The sequence below is a fragment of the Elephantulus edwardii genome, unplaced genomic scaffold (genome assembly GCF_000299155.1).
Source record: "Elephantulus edwardii isolate Elephantulus edwardi_28Jun2011 unplaced genomic scaffold, EleEdw1.0 scaffold00037, whole genome shotgun sequence".
Classification (NCBI taxonomy): Eukaryota; Metazoa; Chordata; class Mammalia; order Macroscelidea; family Macroscelididae; genus Elephantulus; species Elephantulus edwardii.
In genome coordinates, this window is record NW_006399787.1 from 11371931 (window position 1) to 11390189 (window position 18259).

Below are 18259 nucleotides of genomic sequence, written 5' to 3' on the forward strand. Positions count from 1 at the left end.
TACCTCTGTACAGCAAACGGACAGACCAGTGCTATAGCATTTAGAAGAATGTTTGACCAAAACCAATTTAAACGAGGCCTGAGGGCCGCAGATTAAAATCACCCTCCTTTGGCTTGGTAGCAAAACTATCTATTCACTAGGCCAAGAGAGCTCTCTCTATATAACTGTATATACATTGTACAATTATACTAATATGTTGTTAGGTACCCTCTATCTGGAACCAATTTATAGTTATCCTACAACAGATTTTCAAAGGAAGTAGAAGTGGCATCCAATTTCTAAATAACATGCCTCCGGAAACTCTGTGAACTTTGATAAATGCCTATACTTGTAGAGAGGCTTCAGGTCTTTTATTCATAGGGTTGCTATGAGTCGTGCTCGACTCAAAAGCAATCAGCAACAACAATCGCACAGGAAGAGATTGCTCATCTTTCTTCCATGGCAGCTGATAGATTTGAACTATGTGCCTTTGGGTTAATTGCACAACTCCTTACCACTAAGGCCCCAGGGCTCCCTATATTTATATAATGACTGCAATAATGGGCTCAAATATAACAATGCCTGTGAGGATGGTACAGGACTGGAACATTCCAAACTTTCATATGTTAGGTTCCTATGAGCTGGAAGTGGTTAAGCCAGATTTAATAACAATAGCAATGTATAAATCTGGTAAGAAGTTCTATGAGAAGACAGGTGGTTGAGAGGAGGGTGTTGAGAACAAGGGATGGAATTACAGCTGTGGAAGCACAGCTGTCTAGGGCACTGGTGCAGGGTCCAGAGCTCATGGCTGCTGGGTAACTGGTCATCTGGAAGGTACCCCACTTCCCAATGAAGATTGCAGAGGAAATTAAGGCCCTGCAGTGAGACCTGTCTATATCTTCCTTCCTCAGCCTCTCCCGTGATTGTCAATGGCCAGGTGGAATGTCCACTCGGCTACAGGAGACTGAACCTCACTCACTGCCAAGGTATGGCTAGGGGTATGGGGCTGGGCCTGGGGAGGATCACGATGGGGGCACGATGGTGCAGGTCAGCAAGAACTGTCTAGGTGGTCTATACTGGGCCACTTGGGGGAATTATAGGAGTGACTGATTCCACTAAGGAAGGTGGAGGACTGTTTTTGTTTGAATAATAGAGGGAACCAGGAAGGGCCGGGAGCTGAGGCCAGCCTCTCTCCCCTCTCCAATCACTTCTCCCCAGAATGTGGGCCAGGTGCCTCTCAAGGGCTATATGGTGCTATGTCTGATGGGGACTCCTATTAATTTTGATCCCTAGAACAACCAGCCCCTTCCAAGGATGTGCCAGTCCTTGGGAAAATACATTATGCTGGGAAAGGTAGAGGATCAGGAGAAAACAATTTAAAAAAAAAAAAAAAGAGAGAAAGAGAGAGAAAAAGCTTGCAGCAAGATGGGTTGACAGTGACTGTCACAATGGGCTCAAGTATGGGTAGAGTTCTTGACGATGGTGAAGGATAGGACCAGGTTCACATCACAGAGTCACTATGAATCCTTGATGACTTAACAGCACATGACAGCAAGGATGTAACAACTCTACCTGGGACCTAACAATTATCATTATCCCCATCTTACAGATGGGGACACTGAGGTACAGAGGGAGGTGCTCCCACTTAATAAATGGCACCTATTTTACTGTGGTTTTATTTGGAGAAAGGAATTGTTCCCTGGTCCCTCCCTCTGTTGGGCCTTGAGGGGTGAGTGCTGGTTCACCCTCTCCTCTCTGCAGATATCAACGAGTGCTTGATTCTGGGCCTCTGCAAGGACTCGGAGTGTGTGAACACCAAGGGCAGCTACCTCTGCACCTGTAGACCAGGCCTCATGCTGGATCCATCGCGGAGCCGCTGTGTGTGTGAGTGCTGGGGGTGGGAGTGGGGGGAAGTGTGCCTCACTGTAGAGAGGCCGGGTTGGACCCTCAGAGCCTGCAGGCCAGGCCCCAGACCCCATCACCCCCTTCCCAGGGCCTGTGTCTGCTCCTCAGCCTGGAGCTGGGCCCTGCATACACAGACTAATCTGCCCCTCTTGCTGGACATGGCTGTTGTTCTGCTTTTTCATACTTCACTTTTCTTCAACTGCTTTGCAGTTTGGAAGTCATATTTCCTCTTTGTTTTGGGATATTTCTTCTCCTAAATCCTTGCTGTCCCATTTGCTGTCCTGTTTATTTTTGGGATGTCTGTTGCCTCTGCCACACATCTGGCTGAGATGTTGCTGTCTCTTCTGTCCTGAGTTTAGCTGTCTGGTCAACTGATTGCTGATCTCTCTTAAAGGGCCATGGTATGGCTGCCCTGACCTGGGCCTTCCTATAGTCCCAGGGCCTCTTGTGATTCTGGGTGAGTCTGTGTCCAGGAGCCCACACATGTCAGGCGTTGCCCTTTCCGGCTGCAAGGGTAGCAGTATGTCTGTGTATGTGATGCGTGCTCACCAGACAGCCCTGCTCACAGTGACCTCTGTGCTTTCAGCTGGGAGAGACCCACTCTGGAGCCTCCTCCTTAAATGCAGACCTGACACTGTGCCCAGATGGGGCTTTCCTGACCAGAGCAGAATAAAACCAGTCTCTTCTGGCCCCTGGGAAGCACAGGCTGCCAAGGGCGAGAACAGGCCATTCCCACAACTCAGCACTGCCCCTTGTGGCTAGACAAATCTGTATGCAAATTGCCAAGCACTGCATCTGGAAAGGTGTCAGAGATGGCCAAGGCTGTAGGGTTGGAGAGCGTGTCCATGTGAAGAAGGAGATGGGGCTGCACCCCTGTCTGCTGGAGGCAGGAAGCCTCTGGAGGAGGCAGCTGCCTGGGAGGCAGGAAATAGGAAGAATGTAGTCTCAGGAGGCCTTCCTGGAGGTGGAGTCAGCAGACCGACTTTGGGGATGTGGCATGCTTCCTTCTCCCTCATTGCACGTGAACCAAAGTAAGGGCAAGCCCACTGTCCTCGAGCCAATTCTGACCCATGGCGACCCTGAGTGCTACACAGCAGAACTGCTCCACAGAGTTCTCTTGGCCTTAATCTTTAAGAAAAGCAGATCCCCAGGCCTTTCTTCTGTAGTGCCCCTGCGTAGATTCGAACCACCAACCTCTCAATCAGTCACCAAACCCAAACAGTCCCTGCTGCCCAGGGACCTTCCCATCTCATTTAGAATTCTTTTTTTCAGGCCAGCATGTTGTTTAACATCTGCTGTGACTTTTCATATTAGTCCCAGAATGAGACCTTATTTTGGATACTTTTGGGAAATAGGGGTGGCCTTTGAGCGCTCTGTGTTTTCTGCCCCTCACACCCGTCACTCCTTCCAGACATTGTGATTTCTTTCCCCTTTGTTTCTGGACTTTGCCCTCCATCCCCCAACCACAGCCTGTACAGCAGTGTATGGGGAGGTTCTTTACTGGGTCATCTTGACCCTGAGGCTCACAGGAACTTAATGAGCCCTTTCTAGAGTGTCCCAAGGAAATAGCTGCTGGAGACAGAGGTCATGCCTAGAGCTACAGGGCTTGTGGACTGAATGATAACCAGGAAGTACAAGATACTTCTATAAGGCACTCTAACATACACCAGGGCAGTGTGGTGGCTAGGTGGTAAGGAATTGTTCTATCAACCCAAAGGCACGTGGTCCGAATCTGCCAAAAGAAGAGCAGACAATTTTTGTGTGATTTATTGTCTCTGAAAACCTGCTGGAGGGTCAGCTATGATTTGGTCCTGACTTGATGGCACAACAATCACATAATCAGGAAGTTCTGGTGGCCTGGGGATAAGGAGTTGTGCTGCCAACACAAAGACACATAGTTTTAATCCATCTGTGAGAGAGAGATGCAAAATCCTCTACATAATTTACTGCGACTGAAAAATCACTGGCGAATCAGCTATAAATCGTTCTGGATCAGTGGAACATAATACCACCACCATCCCATATATCACTTTATTTAATCTCTGTGAGAACACTGTGAAGATGTTCTTAGTCTTTGATATACAAGAAACAGAAACCCAACTCAAACTATTTTCAGCAAAAAGTACCTCTAGAAACACCAGGGGAAGCTGAGGCTTCGAGCCTGGTTGGAGGTAGGAATCCATGGTATATTTTTACCATATTTCCTGTTCTGTTTCGTCTGGCCAGTGTCACAGTCCTAGGTCTACATCATATTAGCTTCTGAACTTTATTTGAGAAAGAGCACCTACTTTCTTCTTTTTTTAAAAAAAAATTCTTTCATTGGTATACAATCCCCCCACACCCACCCCAAGAAAGAGCACCTACATTCTAATAGTTCAGAAAAGTTCTAAAGGTGAGAATTATCATTGGGCCAACTTGACCATGTACCTGTTCCTGACCCGATCCCTGTGACCAGAGGCGTGGACTACACTCCTAAAACTAGAAAATCTGGTCAGCTCCTGACTCCAAGAAAGGAGATTAGGGGAGGGGGTTGTCATGAGAAAACCAGGATGCTCTTGTTAGAATATAAGGGCAGAGATGCTGGGTGGGAGGAAACAGTTTTCTACTCTCCATGAAATTATCACCATTATCCTCATTTTACACAAAAGAAACTGAGATTCATTGCGGTCAGGTAGCTTCTGGTGGATTAGGGACTGGAATTTTAATTTGGTCAGTTCCTTATCTTTGGTAGATGTCCTCTTCACCCTGCCTCTCATTTCCACAAAGTCTAGCCAGACCTGTAGGGATCCAGGTTCTTCCAGTATGGTCTAGCCACTTGTATATTCTTGAGATAATTTACAAGAGAATGTTCTTTCTCTTTACTCTTCAAATATAAGAAAAGGGACAGAGGTGACTGTATCATTATTATTATCTAAGCCTGCATAGCTCAAGCTCACTGTGACTCACAGATTTTTATTTATTGATCCAATTTTTCATTGGTTTATTGATTTCACCATCCTTGTACTGATTCCACAAGCATTCACAGAGCATGTGCACACACTATTCACTGAGGAAAGGACCTCGGTTACAGAGATGACAAAACAGGCTCCTGTTCTCAAAAACCCCTTCAGTTCTCTTTGGCTCTCTCCTTGTCTCTTGTCCCCAGGGAGACTGTATGGCCCTCAGCACACATAGCTCCTCTCTCCTTTCCAGACACACAATGGGCATTTGGTAACTGCCTTTGAGCTTAGCAGGGGCACTCTAGTTGAGCTGCTAACCCAAAGGCCACGTTCAAGTCCATCAGCAGCAACTCAGGAGAAAAGCAGGCAATCTCCCCCCATGTGATTTACAGCTTCCGAAACCCAGCGGAGGGTCAGCTATGAACCAGTTATGATGCCAAGGTGATGAGTGTGAGTTTTGAGTATGAACCCAGGACCTGGAGATAAACAATCACACCCCCATTTTCTGCTCCCAGTTTCAGGGGTCTTATCAAACAAGGCCAGCAGGAGAGGGTTCAGGTCTCCCCTTTGCGGCTCTTCCTCTATGATTCCTGTGAGCTTTCTCAGGGTCCCAAACGTGCAGGGTGAAGAGTAGGTGTGGCCAGTGCCAAGGTGCACGTGGCCACAGCTCCATCCACAGCATGGCCAGTTTGTGCCTACCCTCCCGCTGGCCATCTGCCCATTCCACCTGCTGTGTCTTGTAGCGGACAAGGCCATCTCCATGCAGCAGGGACTATGCTACCGGTCACTGGGGCCTCGAACCTGCACCTTGCCTTTGGCCCAGCGGATCACCAAACAGATATGCTGCTGCAGCCGTGTGGGCAAAGCATGGGGCACTAAGTGTGAGAAGTGTCCCCTGCCTGGCACAGGTAACTCTCTGCCTCCTTCCAGCTCTGGACACCAAAGCTGGTGGCCATTTTCTCTGTCCTGAGGGAGCCTCTCTCAACCCCACTATTTTCTCCCTGCTCAACCTCTCGTCCCAGCCTGGGTCTCACTCCTTCCTCTGTCCTCAGAGAGGGTGGGAGGGTTTGGTTTCCTTCCAGAATGGCAGCCCTCAGCTTCTCCTCTGGCTGTTGATCTTGCAGAGGCCTTCCGGGAAATCTGCCCAGCAGGCCATGGCTACACCTACTCAAGCTCGGACATCCGCCTGTCCATGCGGAAAGCCGAGAAGGAGGAACTAGGCAGGCCCTCCCGGGAGCAAGGGCCAGAGAGCAACGGGACCCTACCCTGGCCAGCCGAGAGACAGCCACTCCGAGCGGCCACTGCCACCTGGCTTGAGCCTGAAACTATCCCTGACAAGGGTACTGCGCTGGGCTGGGGAGGACGGATACCTAAGAGATTCTTCTTTCCCCTGAGTGAAAATGGCATAAGGCAGGTCAGGGTTCAGTTCTGTTGTTCACAGGGTTGCTATGAGTTGTGCAATGGCACCTACCAACAACAGCAAGAAGGCTGAAGAAGGAAGCTCTGGTGCTCTAGTGATAAGAAGCTAGCTGCACTCTAATCCCAAAGCATGCAATTCAACTCCAACAGCTGCTCTGCAGAAGGAGGGGCAGTCACTTCTTATGCGATTTACTGCCTCCGAAAACCCACTGGAGAGTCAGCTATGGGCCGGTTCCAACTCAATGGCACATAAAAAGGCTGGAGCACCTCAGAGAGCTTCTGAGTCTTTATCCTGAGTGTGCATGCTGGGTTAGCTGAGATGTTAGGAAAGGCAGCTTGGAGCAGCAGCACCAGCCCTGGGAACCTTGTCCACGGCCGGGCTGCTGGGAAGAGGTCTACCTCCTCCTCCCCTACATGGGCTCAAGAGGTGCCCACATCCCAGGGAGTTTCTCCTGGAGGTGGAAGAGATCACCAGCCCAGCTGACCACCCCTGCTCCAGCTTAAGGAGGCTGTAACCTACTGCAAGGCCTTGAGGACTGGCAAGGGGGCATGGGGGAGACTGCATGCTTTAGATCTCCTTTTGCCTCAGCTCCAGCTCAGCTGCCTTCGATCCAGCAGGCATGGATGGAGTTGGAAAGAGCCTGGCCTGGGGCTCCTTGCCTTAGAAACACACAGAAAGGCACACTTGGGTTACGGTAGCTCTGGCATTCAGACAGCTAGATATTCAGATGGCCTGTGTTAGGACCAGTAACCTAGGAGATCCTGAGCATCTGCTCCAGGAAGCGAGAGCAGGCCGACAGGTAAGGCAAGACAGAGCCCCAGCCATCATGGGATCTGAACACTGACAATCCTCTCTTCCTAGAACAGTTTCCCCAGGCCTACAGCCCAGGACAATGGTTGTCAGTGGGGCAGAGATGAGAGAGAGGAGGTCGCCATGTGAGGGGATAGATTATAGCTAGGACCAATGGAGTGGACCGGTGCCAGGTGTGTCGGGGACACCTGTCATTGAAAAGCCTTAAAGCCATGGAGAGGCCTTAGCCCTCAAGACCTGGGGATTCTGGGAGTCTGTGATGACAAGTTTCAGCAGTGTGGGATATTGAGAAGCGGGCATGTAGATTGGTAAGAAAATCCAAGTTTTCCCCATCGCTGGTCCTGTCAGGACAAGGTCACAGGGTGGTCTCTGAGTCAGCCCAGCCCCAGGGAGGGTAGCAAGACTCTCCTTCCAGAGCTCATGTTCTCACCTTTCCCTCCACAGGTGACTCTCAGGTGAACCAGGTGAGTGAGGTCTCTCATGAGGGGCTGGGCTGGGGGTGTAGTGAGCGGGGACCTGGTACTATTGAGACCAAAAGGCAGGCTTTTCTGAGGGAGAGAGGGAGTGGATGAGGCAAATACAGGATGTTACTCGGGGAAATGACCAAGCTGGAGTACTGAACCAAAGACCTAGTTTTGCCCTGAAGGAACAATAGCACCTGTTCTTGTGTGTGGAGGCAAACGCTGTGCCAGTGACTCCACCTGTGTTCTCAACTGGAATGGCCTGTGTTCCCTCCTCTGAAGGGTTAGGGTTACAGTGCACAGTCAGTGCCAGTGGCCACTGCAAACCTTTAGCACTGCACATGTGCTTTAGTTTCATTCTGGACTCGGCACTTTTGATCCTGTTTTGCTTAAATCTCAAGATTTCCTCTCTGAGGGGCTGGTGGGCCCTCCCATATAGAGGGACAGCTGTGAGTAGCCTTTAAACCACTTCACTGAGAAAGCGGCTCTGCCCTCTTCCTTGTGTCCAGGATTCACCAATAAAACACTAAGTGTCCTAGAACATTCCAGAAGAGTGAATCTTTTTTTCCCCCTGATGGTCTGCTCATCCGCCCTCTCCCACTTCTCCAGCCTGCCGGTGTGACTGTCTATGATACTGTTTCTCCAGGAGGCTTATTTTGTCCCTGGGGCTCCCCGTCGTTTTCCTTTCTGCCCAAAGCTCTTAACCCCGCAGCCTCGCAGACTCCAGCTGGCTCCAGTCTCTCATTGTCTTTGTCTCATTCTTCTCCTCCCACTTCGGCACTGCCAGCTGCTCTGCCTCTGTCCCTGGGCTACAGTGAGGGACCCCAGGTGCAGCGCTTCACCACGCTGGCTCTTTGATCCCCGGGAGTCTTGTTAATCTCTGCAGCTTCTGAGGCTTCATCTGAGATGCGAGGGCCTTAGCATCGGACCCACATATGTGGATCCTGCATTGTGTGCTGGGCCCGCACTGGCACATCGCATGCATCAGTCATTTAATCATTACAACAGCCGCAGAGCGTGTCACTGTCATGCGTCCTGCCTCATGGGATGGTTGAGAAGATAAATAAGTCAGTGATACAAAGTCTAGTGGAATTCCTGGCACACAGTAAGCATTCATCAGCGTATGGAGTGAAGGGAAATGAAAGAGTGAGTTAGACAGAACTCCTAGAGGTAGGGTGAGCATGGTGGGAGGAAGTGCATGTGCGAGTGACAGAGGAGCCAAGACTGACCCGCTCCTGTTTCTGTGCAGGTCACGACCGATGTCACCCACACACCCATCAGGGTCCCAGGTGAGTCCTTCTTCCTGGAGGTTCTCAGAGACAAGAGCAGGGCTGGAAGCAGAGACCTTAATCTGCGGATGATGTCACACTATACATGAACTGACAGGCTGATAGGAGGCCTCCTGCCCCTGGGGTGGGCCAGTTTTTAAGGTTCAAACCAGATGAGCTCATGAGTGATGCTTTTTCTGGAGCTCCTGTGCTAAGGTGCCCTGAACGAGAGGCATCACAGTGCTGTGCAATAGTCACCACACTGTTTTCTGAATGCCGTGTGATTGCTCAGCACATTAATCAGATCAAAGAGGAAGTAATACCTGGAGCAGGGGAGTGGCTGGATGCCTGAACTCTTTCTTGGTGGCCCTGTCCTACCTCTGGGAAGCTGTCAAGGCTCTGCAGAGCAGCTTCACTGTCATCAACACAGACTCAGAGAGCTGAGCGTCAGGTCCTCTCTCTGTTATATGGGCCCTCGTGTACCTGCCCTGCTGCCCCTTTGAGTAAATAAACTGGCAATGTTTGTAGCACAAAATTGTTCAGTGCTTTGCAAACAGAAGGGAAGAGATGCTGAGGTGGGAATCAGAAGACCTGGGCTTCTGTTTCTAGCACGCTGACTGGTCTTGGACAAGCTGCCATTTCTGTGGGCCTCAGTCTCCTCACTGATGAAAGGGGAGATGAGACTGGATTATGACTCAGAGGCCTGTGGAGTATCAGATTCTCTTACTCCATATGTGAGCCGGTCTAGTGTCAGGAGACCAGAAGGCACGTGGGCCGCCTGGGACTGGTTCTTGGGAGTCTGAACAGAAGGGAGAAGGGAAAGGTATGCTTAAAGGGACAGCTGTCCCCTCTTCCCTCTGCAGATGCCAGTGGAAGACTGACGCCACCACCACCCAGACAGGCAATTGCTGAGACCTGGGAAGACGAGCAAGTGCCCTCCCCGACCAACGTCCTGGCCACCCTGGGCCCCCCAGGTACCTGCACCCAGCTCCCTGGAGGCTCTTGCAGCCTGTCCTTCACGGTCTTGCCACCAGAGCCAACTCCAGAGCACAGCATGAGTAGAATTCTCCAGTGAACTCCAGCCCAGGCTGAGGTTCCCCAGGTCTTAACAAAGAACACAAGTGCAAACAGGAATTCAGAAACTGGTCAAGACCAGGAGGACAGGAAGAAGGGATTCTGTAGGGAGGGTCTTATTCCAGAAGCACCCCCCTCCCACTCCGCCCCAAGAGCCTTTCAAGGAAGGAGCTTGTAAAGTGGGCCTCGGAGTCAGCTGGGTGCTCTGGCAGTGGGTGGCCTCCTGCCAACAGGAGGGCTGACTTGCAAAGTTGTTTTTCAAGATTGTTCAGCCATCTGACAGCCTGCATTCTCCCTCTCTGGTGGCTGGAGTGCCCGGTGGGATCGGGAGATGTCTGGCAACTCTACCTTGCTCTGGAATGTGCCCTCAAGGCTCACTGTTTCGGGATTTGGTTCAAAAGAGGCAGGCCAAGTTGTGTCACGTGCTTCTGTGTGTCACATTTGATCATGTGGGCACTCTTGTGCATGCTCTCTCCAGGGACTCGCTGATCTCTTAAGCTCCCAGAGAGGTCTGAAAGCCCAGGCCAGCCTAGGGTATTTTCTGTGTTTCATCCAGCAAAGGCAGAGGCCCTGGAGTTTGCGCAGCTATTCTGGGGTGGGTGGTGTGGCTTTCCTGGGCCTGAGACAAGGTGCCTCTCCCTGGCCTCGGCCCCTCTCTCCCGTGGGCTCAGCACGCTGCTCCAGAGAGTGGCCCCTTCCCTTCTCTAATCAGGAAGCAAGATGTGCTGGACCAAGCGCCTTAGCTGGTGCCTACTGAGTCTCAGACAGGAAAAATGGGCCTGAAGACAAGCGCAAGAGTGTGGGTGGCAAAGCACAGGGTTCAAGCTCAACAGTCACTCTCAGGTAGTCACAGGACAAGAATCATCTCCCCGCCCCGGCTACCATCACTGCAGGCAGCCTTTTGTCTAATCCCATTCTTTCTGACTCAGTCAACCTCACACCTAGCCACAGGGTCCTCATCAGCTCCCTGACTAAAACAAGCTTGGAACCAGGCCAGGGAACAAGGTAGACTTATAAACGGGCATATTCCGTTCAGTTCAATTTAGCAAATATGGCTGTGTACCAACACAGGTCACTTTGCCAGTCATTTCCAGGGGAGATCCCTAGGTATGTAGGCCTCAGGCTTAGACCTCAGCAGACACACAGACTGACAGCGTCCTTCATCCATTCATTTGCTCATTCAGCTGTTGCTAATGTTCAGTGCCAGAATTTCTCTGCTGTTGGGAACACAATTCAGAACAGAAAATCTCTGAGAGATTCTCTGCCCTCTCCCAGCTCAGCCCTCCGTCCTGTCGAGGCTGCCTCCAAAATGCTTCTCAATTCAGCGCCTGCCTCTCATGTTTCACGGCCAGAGGTCCAAGGCAGCCCTCCTTTAAATTATTCCAACAGGTTTCTTGGACCTCCCCGCTCCCTGAGTCTCCCCATCTCAGTCCATCCTCCATCCTGAGAGGCCTTTCTGAGACAGTTCTGACCACTCCCACACCTTGCTTACAAGTCCGTCTCAGTGTGGCATTCAATGCCTTTCCTTTTTGGACTCTGACCCACCTCTCCCTTTCCCCTGGCAGTCTCCCGAGGCATCCTACTCGTTAGATCTGTCTGCCGCTCTAGGAGATGCAGGGAGGGGGTAACACTGGGCACTGCGGTAGAATCAGTTCCTGGATTCTGGATGCAGTCAAGCTGGGCTTTGTGGGGCAGTGTAAGTTCCTGAGCTCTGCTGGGCCTAGGGCAGGAGGATGTGTTGTTAATGTGGTTCAATCCTGCTTGGGCTCAGGGTCCCTGGGGAGAGATGATCCAGTGGGGTCTTAGACAAGCCCTGCTGTGTGTGGACACGGAAGAGCCTGGCTAACGGTACGGTGGGACTTCTGTTGGTCCTCCAGGATCTTTCAGCCCTGCCCCTGTACTCTCTTCTCCCTCCTCCCTGCCTTTGCTCACTCTACCCACCCCAACTGCTCCCTTATCTCCCACAGACATCGATAACTGTGCTGCAGGAGCCACTAACATCTGTGGGCCTGGAACTTGCGTGAACCTCCCAGATGGATACAGTTGTGTCTGTAGCCCTGGTTACCGGCTCCACTCCAGCCAGGCCTACTGTACAGGTACCCGCCCTGGTGTCCTGGCTTCCTTGGTGGGAGCAGGGTGGAGACTGAGTCAACAGTCAAGGCAACAGAACCTCCCAGGGAAGCATGAGTGGCAGGGTTTAGGAAGGATCCTAAACCAGGTGGTCCCCCTGGACAAAGCTAACCAGCACCTTCAGGAAAAGGCCCATGACTGCAGCTCTATCTGGTGAGACTCCAGATGCCAAGAGAGTAGAAGCCCACCCCAGAGCTCTGAGATCAACCAACCCCTCAGACTGGCCATCTTGCTGCCTGCAGAAAGGACCAAGGTTGGCTCTAGCTACAAGTGGCTCCTCAGATCTCTGAGAGAAGAAGTTTAGGGCAAAAATAAATCTTCAGATGTGACTCAAACCTCCAAAACCCAATATTCTTATATAAGGGAGATCTAATATAAATCTGCTGTAGTTCCAGAAGAGAAAAGAGATCACTGCAGGGCCACGGGGAAAGGGCTCAGAGGTCAGAATTGGGGGTCACGCTGTATAGACCTGATGGGCCACCTTCAAGGCTCTCGGTCTTAGAGACCTTCCTCTCCTGGGCCTCTTCTGCCCCCTCACCCCTCCATGCCCCACAACATAGCCTTCACCCAGTCCTCTGGTGTGGGAAGGTTGCCAGTAGGTGCCCAAAGAAAGGCACAGTAGTCCTTTCTGATATGTCTCCTTCCCTCTGGCTCAGATGACAACGAGTGTTCGAGGGACGCCTGTGCAGGAAAAGGGCTTTGTGTCAACAGCGTGGGCTCCTACTCCTGTTTTTGCTACCGTGGCTATGTGCTGACCACCTCAGGGACCATGCAGGAGTGCCAAGGTAGGCCCCACCAGCCTCACCCTGAGTTAGCCAGGAGAATGAGTCTTCTTGGGACATCTCATTGAGTGGTCCAGTCGAGGAAATGGAAGGCCATCACTCCTCATCCAGGAGCCCGCGGTGCAGTCTGGGGGGAGGGCCTTCTCCCCCAGGCCGAGGGCTGAAATGGCCACTGGCCATCAAGGTAAGGTGAAGGGGACGTAGGCATCTACCACACCCAGCCCCAGTGCAGGGGAACAGGCCAGAGGGGAATTAGGATTTGCCTGAGGCTCACAGAGGACTCAGGGCTGTGGCTGGTGCCAAGAGTGCCACAAGGTCAAGGGCATGGCTGGAGATGGAGGCCAAAGGCAGGTCCCTGAACTTCGAGTAGCACAATGCTGCTTTCATTTTGGAGAAAGAGGATACCCCATGAGAACCCCATTCAAGGAGCATGGGAGGGGAGCTCACAGCGACTGTACTGAATGACAGGTGACATCAACCGGAGTGATGCTCCCTGCAGTCATCACAGAAGTCTCCAGGGCCATGACTCCAGGGCCATATTGGTGTCACCCTTTCTGATAATGTCAGGGAGTGCCAAGTGCACCCCTCAGTGATGCCGCTGGAACTCTGGTGGTTTGTTGTTGTGTACCATCCTGTCGGAACCGGCCGGTGTGCTGCCAGGCCAAGGCATGCAGTTTGAATTCACCAGCTGCTCCATGGGAGAAAGGCAGGGCAGTCTCTTCCCGTGTGATTTACTGCCTCTGAAAACCCGCCCCAGGCTCGGCTGGGAGTTGGTTCTGACTTGAAGGTACCTGACGACAGCAACAGTGATGCCACTAGGGAGGTCTGGTGGTGAAGCCTGCAGGAAGTCATGCTGCTAATCCAAATGGGACACCTCTCTGGTGATTGGAATTCACCAGTGGCTCTGCAGGAGAAAGAGAAGCCATCCACTCCGTGCAGTTCACAGCCTCCTGAAAACCTGCTGGAGGGTCGTTTATGAGTTGGTGCTGACTCACAGGCAGTGAGTGAGTGATACCACTGGACAGCTTCCCAATCAAACCTGTTATGTTTATCTTGGAGGAAGTATGGCCAGGGTGCTCCTGAGAGGCAAAGATGATGAAGCGTTGCCTCACATACCTTGGGCATGCTGTTAAGAGGGGCCAGTGGTTGGAAAAGGACAACATGCTGGGAAAAGTGGAAGGTCATAGAAACAGAGGTGACCCTAACAAGATGGACTGACACAGTGACTGTAGTAATGGACTTGGGCTTATTAGAGACCAGAAGGATGGTACAGGATAGAACAAGGTTTAGATCTGTTGTCCACAGGATCACTGTGAGTGGTCCACTCAATGACACCTAACAACATTTATACTGCCATACAGAACACTCTATGCGGTTTCCCAGCAATGGATCTACCAACAATATACATTGCACGCTTTCCAAGCAATACCATAGGAGTCATAACCCAACTGGATCCTCCTGAGAATAGCAGGCATTTGATAGGCTCTGACAGGCGACCTGAAACACTCAGGGATCTCATATCTGGTCATGGCAGAGCTGGGAATAGCACGATCATTCCGTTTCCACACTTTGTTTTGTTTCCAGTGACATACTCCCTTAAAGCAAGCTGTTGGCCAGGCCATGAGGACAAGAATAAGTATGGAGGGTGCAGAAGGTATTCCGAGTAAAGGAACTATTCCTACCATTCTCTAGTGGTCATAAAAGTTGATATGACTGCCTCATGGGCACATGAGGGAAGTGGCAGGAGCTGAGACCTTCGTCACCACCCCCCACCACCCCCAGAGGTGGGACTGGGTCAAGGGAAAAGGGCTGGGTAAAGGAGAGGGGCGGGGAAATGAAGGGGAAGAGCCAGGTGAGCGAGGGGAGGAGCCATGTGCCCGAGGGGAGGGGCCAGACTAAGGGGTGGGGCTGGAGAAGCAAGGGGAGGAGCTGAAGGGAGGGGTGGGGAGAAGCAGGTGGAGGAGCCAGGGCAGCAAGGGAAGGAGCCAGGGGAGCAAGGGGTGGAGCTGAAGTGAGGGGTGGAGCTGGAGAAACAAGGGGAGGAGCTGAGGTGAGGGGTGGGGCTAGGCTAGCGGGGTAGGTAGGGGCTTCTCCGGGCGTGGTTGGCTGGGCCGACGCAGGGCGTGGCCTGTACTAGCCCTGTACTGTGCAGAACCATGTCTCCACTGCTGATGTCTGGCCAGCTCTAACAGCTTGCTGAGGGGTCAGGGGAATCGAGGTCAGCTGAGGTGGCTTCAGTAGGAGATATCATACCTGCTTACTAAATCCCGTCAGTCTCAGAAAGTGACCGCATTGTGCAGGTGAGTGCCTCTTCTTCCTATGTTAGCCTGTTGGTTTCCTCCTCTGTAAATTGTTAGCCTTTGGTCATTTTCCCAATGTTTGGTGTGTTTCCTTGTAATACATACTGAAAGGTCGGCGTTTCACATCCACAGGGCAGCTCGGTGGGTAAAGATTTATAGCCTTGGAAATGGATCGAGGTCAGAACTAGTTCTACTATGATCGCTAGTGTTTGTATATTCCAGATCACTGGAGCAGGGGCCTTGGTGGCATGTAGCCCCAAAAGGATTAACAAAAGATCAGTGGTTTGAACCCACCATCAGCAGCTCTGTGAAATTAAGTGCACAGTCTCCGGTCACGATTTACAGCCTCTGACCCAGTGAAGGTGGAGATAAATCGGAACTGTCCACAGGCTTGGATTTTTGTTGTGGGTTGAGTTTTGGCATTATTGGATGGTGCATGCTTAGTTAATGCTTAGTTATTAACTAAAAGGTTGGAAGTTTGAGTCCACTCAGAGGGCCCTGGAATGAGAGGCCTGCCAATCTAATGCCAAAACTCAAACCTCAGGGGCACACTTGTAAACCGAAGCTCGGGGAGTGGCCATGACTGGGAGTTGACTCAACAGCAACTGGGTTTTATTACGTCCTGGAAACTTTGCTCCCTCTAGCTCTCGCTCATGGTCTGGGAGTCAGAAGCGACACATAGTTTACCATCCAGTGAGTTTTCAGGAGGCTGTAAGCTGCATGAGACGAGATTGCCCAGCTTTCTCCTGAAGAACTAATGTGGATTCAAACCTTCAGAGTGGTTGCTAATGGTTGCTAACTTTTGGGTTAACAATGCAGCTCCTCAGGACTTGACCACCAGAGCTCCCCAAAGGCACTGTTGTTAGATGTCATTGAGTAAGACTCACAATGACCCTGGCCTATCCTGTACCATCCTCATCATACATGGTATAGTCTTGGAAGCAGGAGTGGTATCCACTCCTCTGGAAACATGCCTCTGGAAACCCTATGGAATTTGCTAAATGGTGATAGTTACAGAAAGGCTTCAGGCCTTTTTGTTCATAGGGTCCCTAGGAGTTGTACTTTACTAGATGGCACTCAACAACAACATGGTAGAGTCACAGTGTCTTGACGTAGTTATTTCAACTTTCCCATTCTGCCCTCTGCCCCTTAACCTTATCTACATTTCTTTTTTTTTTTGAGCAAAAAGCCTTCATTTTCATATTTTGAAATTTCCCATTTTTGCCTTTTTATATGTGTGTGGTGAAGCTTTGCTTGAGAAGTTCTTCTCACCCTCAAATCACTGATATTCGCTTACATGTTCACCTCTTACAGTTATATCTTCCACTTTCACGGTTGTGTTTCCATCTCCATGAAGTACTCCGTTACACGGCGTGAAGAACTCAGTTTTCTGTTTCCCTAGCACATCCATCAGGCGACTGTCTTGGCGCCATTGATTTGTGGATTCTTCCTCTAGTCTCCACACTTGGCTCTGTCTCCTGATTTCCTTTTTTGTCCCTTCAGGGTTAGAGTTTTCTCAAAGCAAGGAACAATTCTTTCCAAATTGCCTGGGGAGTTATTAAAATGCTGGTTCCTGGACCCACCCTGTAGCTCTGATTGAAGGACTCGCCATGTGCCCTTTCTCTACATTCTGCCAGTGATTCTGCTACACGCTGAAATTCTAGGGAGCATTACTCAGATGAAAACACAATCCACAAGCAAAGGGATATTATTTGCTTTATTCAGGCTCTGTGCTGGGAATGGGGACGTCCTGGGAGACTTTTCCAGCACCAACATCCAGGGGAGAGGACAGTTGTAGGGCCAGATGGGCCTCCCTGGGAGGAAGGAGCTGAAGTTTAGCCCTAGCACTGTGTCACACCTGGCATGGGGCCCTTCCTGACAATCACAGATACAGCAAGGATAGATGTCCACCTTGCCTGGGCCTCAGCATGGCCTCAGGAAGAGACATGGGGACCTCCTCCGTACATCACCCCAACTTGAGACTTTTCCCTTGTGTTCACAGATATAGACGAGTGTGAGCAGCCAGAGGTGTGCACCAGGGGGCGGTGCACCAATACTGAGGGTTCTTACCACTGTGAGTGTGACCAAGGCTACATCATGGTGAGGAAGGGACACTGCCAAGGTAAGCCCACCACCTGCTGCATCTCCTGGTCTCCCTCCATGCACTGCCCACCGCTAAATCCCCTTGTAGCTTGTCCCCAACTTAGTCCCTTAAGGCTGGGGCCATTCCTGTGAATTAAGTACAAGTGGGAATTCCTGAGTTTTCCTGTCTCTTTAATGATATTTTAGCATCTTGTGCAAGGGACAGATGACTTTACCTCCATGATATTTTGAGCACATCCCCTCTGCCCAGTTACCATCCTCTACCTGCACGAGGCCTGCCCTGAACAAGTGCCCTAAGACACCTCTGTGCTCTTGCCTTGAAAATGCTGCTCTCAGCGCCAGAGGAAGAGTCTGCCTATCTGGGAGTCACCTAGGTCTTCAGCTTTGAGCTTCTTGCTAAAGCTTATTAGATTCTGAGTGCCTTGAAGGCTGGATCATATCTTTGGCTGGCCCAGGCATAGGATAAGCACTCAACAGATCTTTGTTGAATGAATGAATGAATAAGTTGGTGAATGAATAAGAAACTCCAGATCTTTCCCTTACGGCTTTCCTAAGCCTTAAGATTTTAGCTCTTTGGCCAAAAGACAGCTGATGTGTTGCCACCTGGCCTTATAGCACAGGCAGGAGTGTCAGGTGCTTGCAGGAAGCCTTGCGGACATGCTCCCAAGACTAGTTGAGACAAGAATACGTGAGGGTAGATGAAGATTTGCTCTGTAAAGTTACCCTGCCCTCAACTTAGGCCCAGATTCATCCCAGCTTCCAGGTTGCTCTGGCCAGGACTTGCCTAATTCCAGGGGTAAGACATGATTACCTCAGATATCTTATGAAAGGAGAGTACCCTTTCTCTTATTACTAGTATAGAAGCAAAGGCTGATTCTTTTTTTTATTATTTTATTTTATTAGTTTTAATGAACATTTACAGAGATTTTGGGTTCTCATTCTTTCATTGTTGCACTGTTTCCTCTACCCTCCTCCCCAGTTCGTTCTTCTTCTCCCCCCCAATGTCTGTTTTAATTGTCCAATTGCCACAGTGCTTGTCAAAGCCAGTTCTGATTAATCTCCTTTGTCAGTGTGTCCTTTGCCATTCC

General features: G+C 50.8%; 1 protein-coding gene across 1 annotated transcript in view; it reads left to right on the forward strand.

Annotated features, from left to right (window-relative positions):
• The window catches only part of LTBP2 (latent transforming growth factor beta binding protein 2), a 148136-nt gene that overhangs the window by 108341 nt on the left and 21536 nt on the right, over positions 1–18259 (forward strand). The window contains 11 exon segments of the mRNA XM_006884680.1: positions 891–965; positions 1741–1863; positions 5567–5731; positions 5948–6163; positions 7498–7517; positions 8764–8803; positions 8909–8918; positions 9653–9756; positions 11824–11952; positions 12643–12771; positions 17071–17190. Of these exon segments, the coding sequence (XP_006884742.1) occupies positions 891–965; positions 1741–1863; positions 5567–5731; positions 5948–6163; positions 7498–7517; positions 8764–8803; positions 8909–8918; positions 9653–9756; positions 11824–11952; positions 12643–12771; positions 17071–17190 (1131 nt within the window).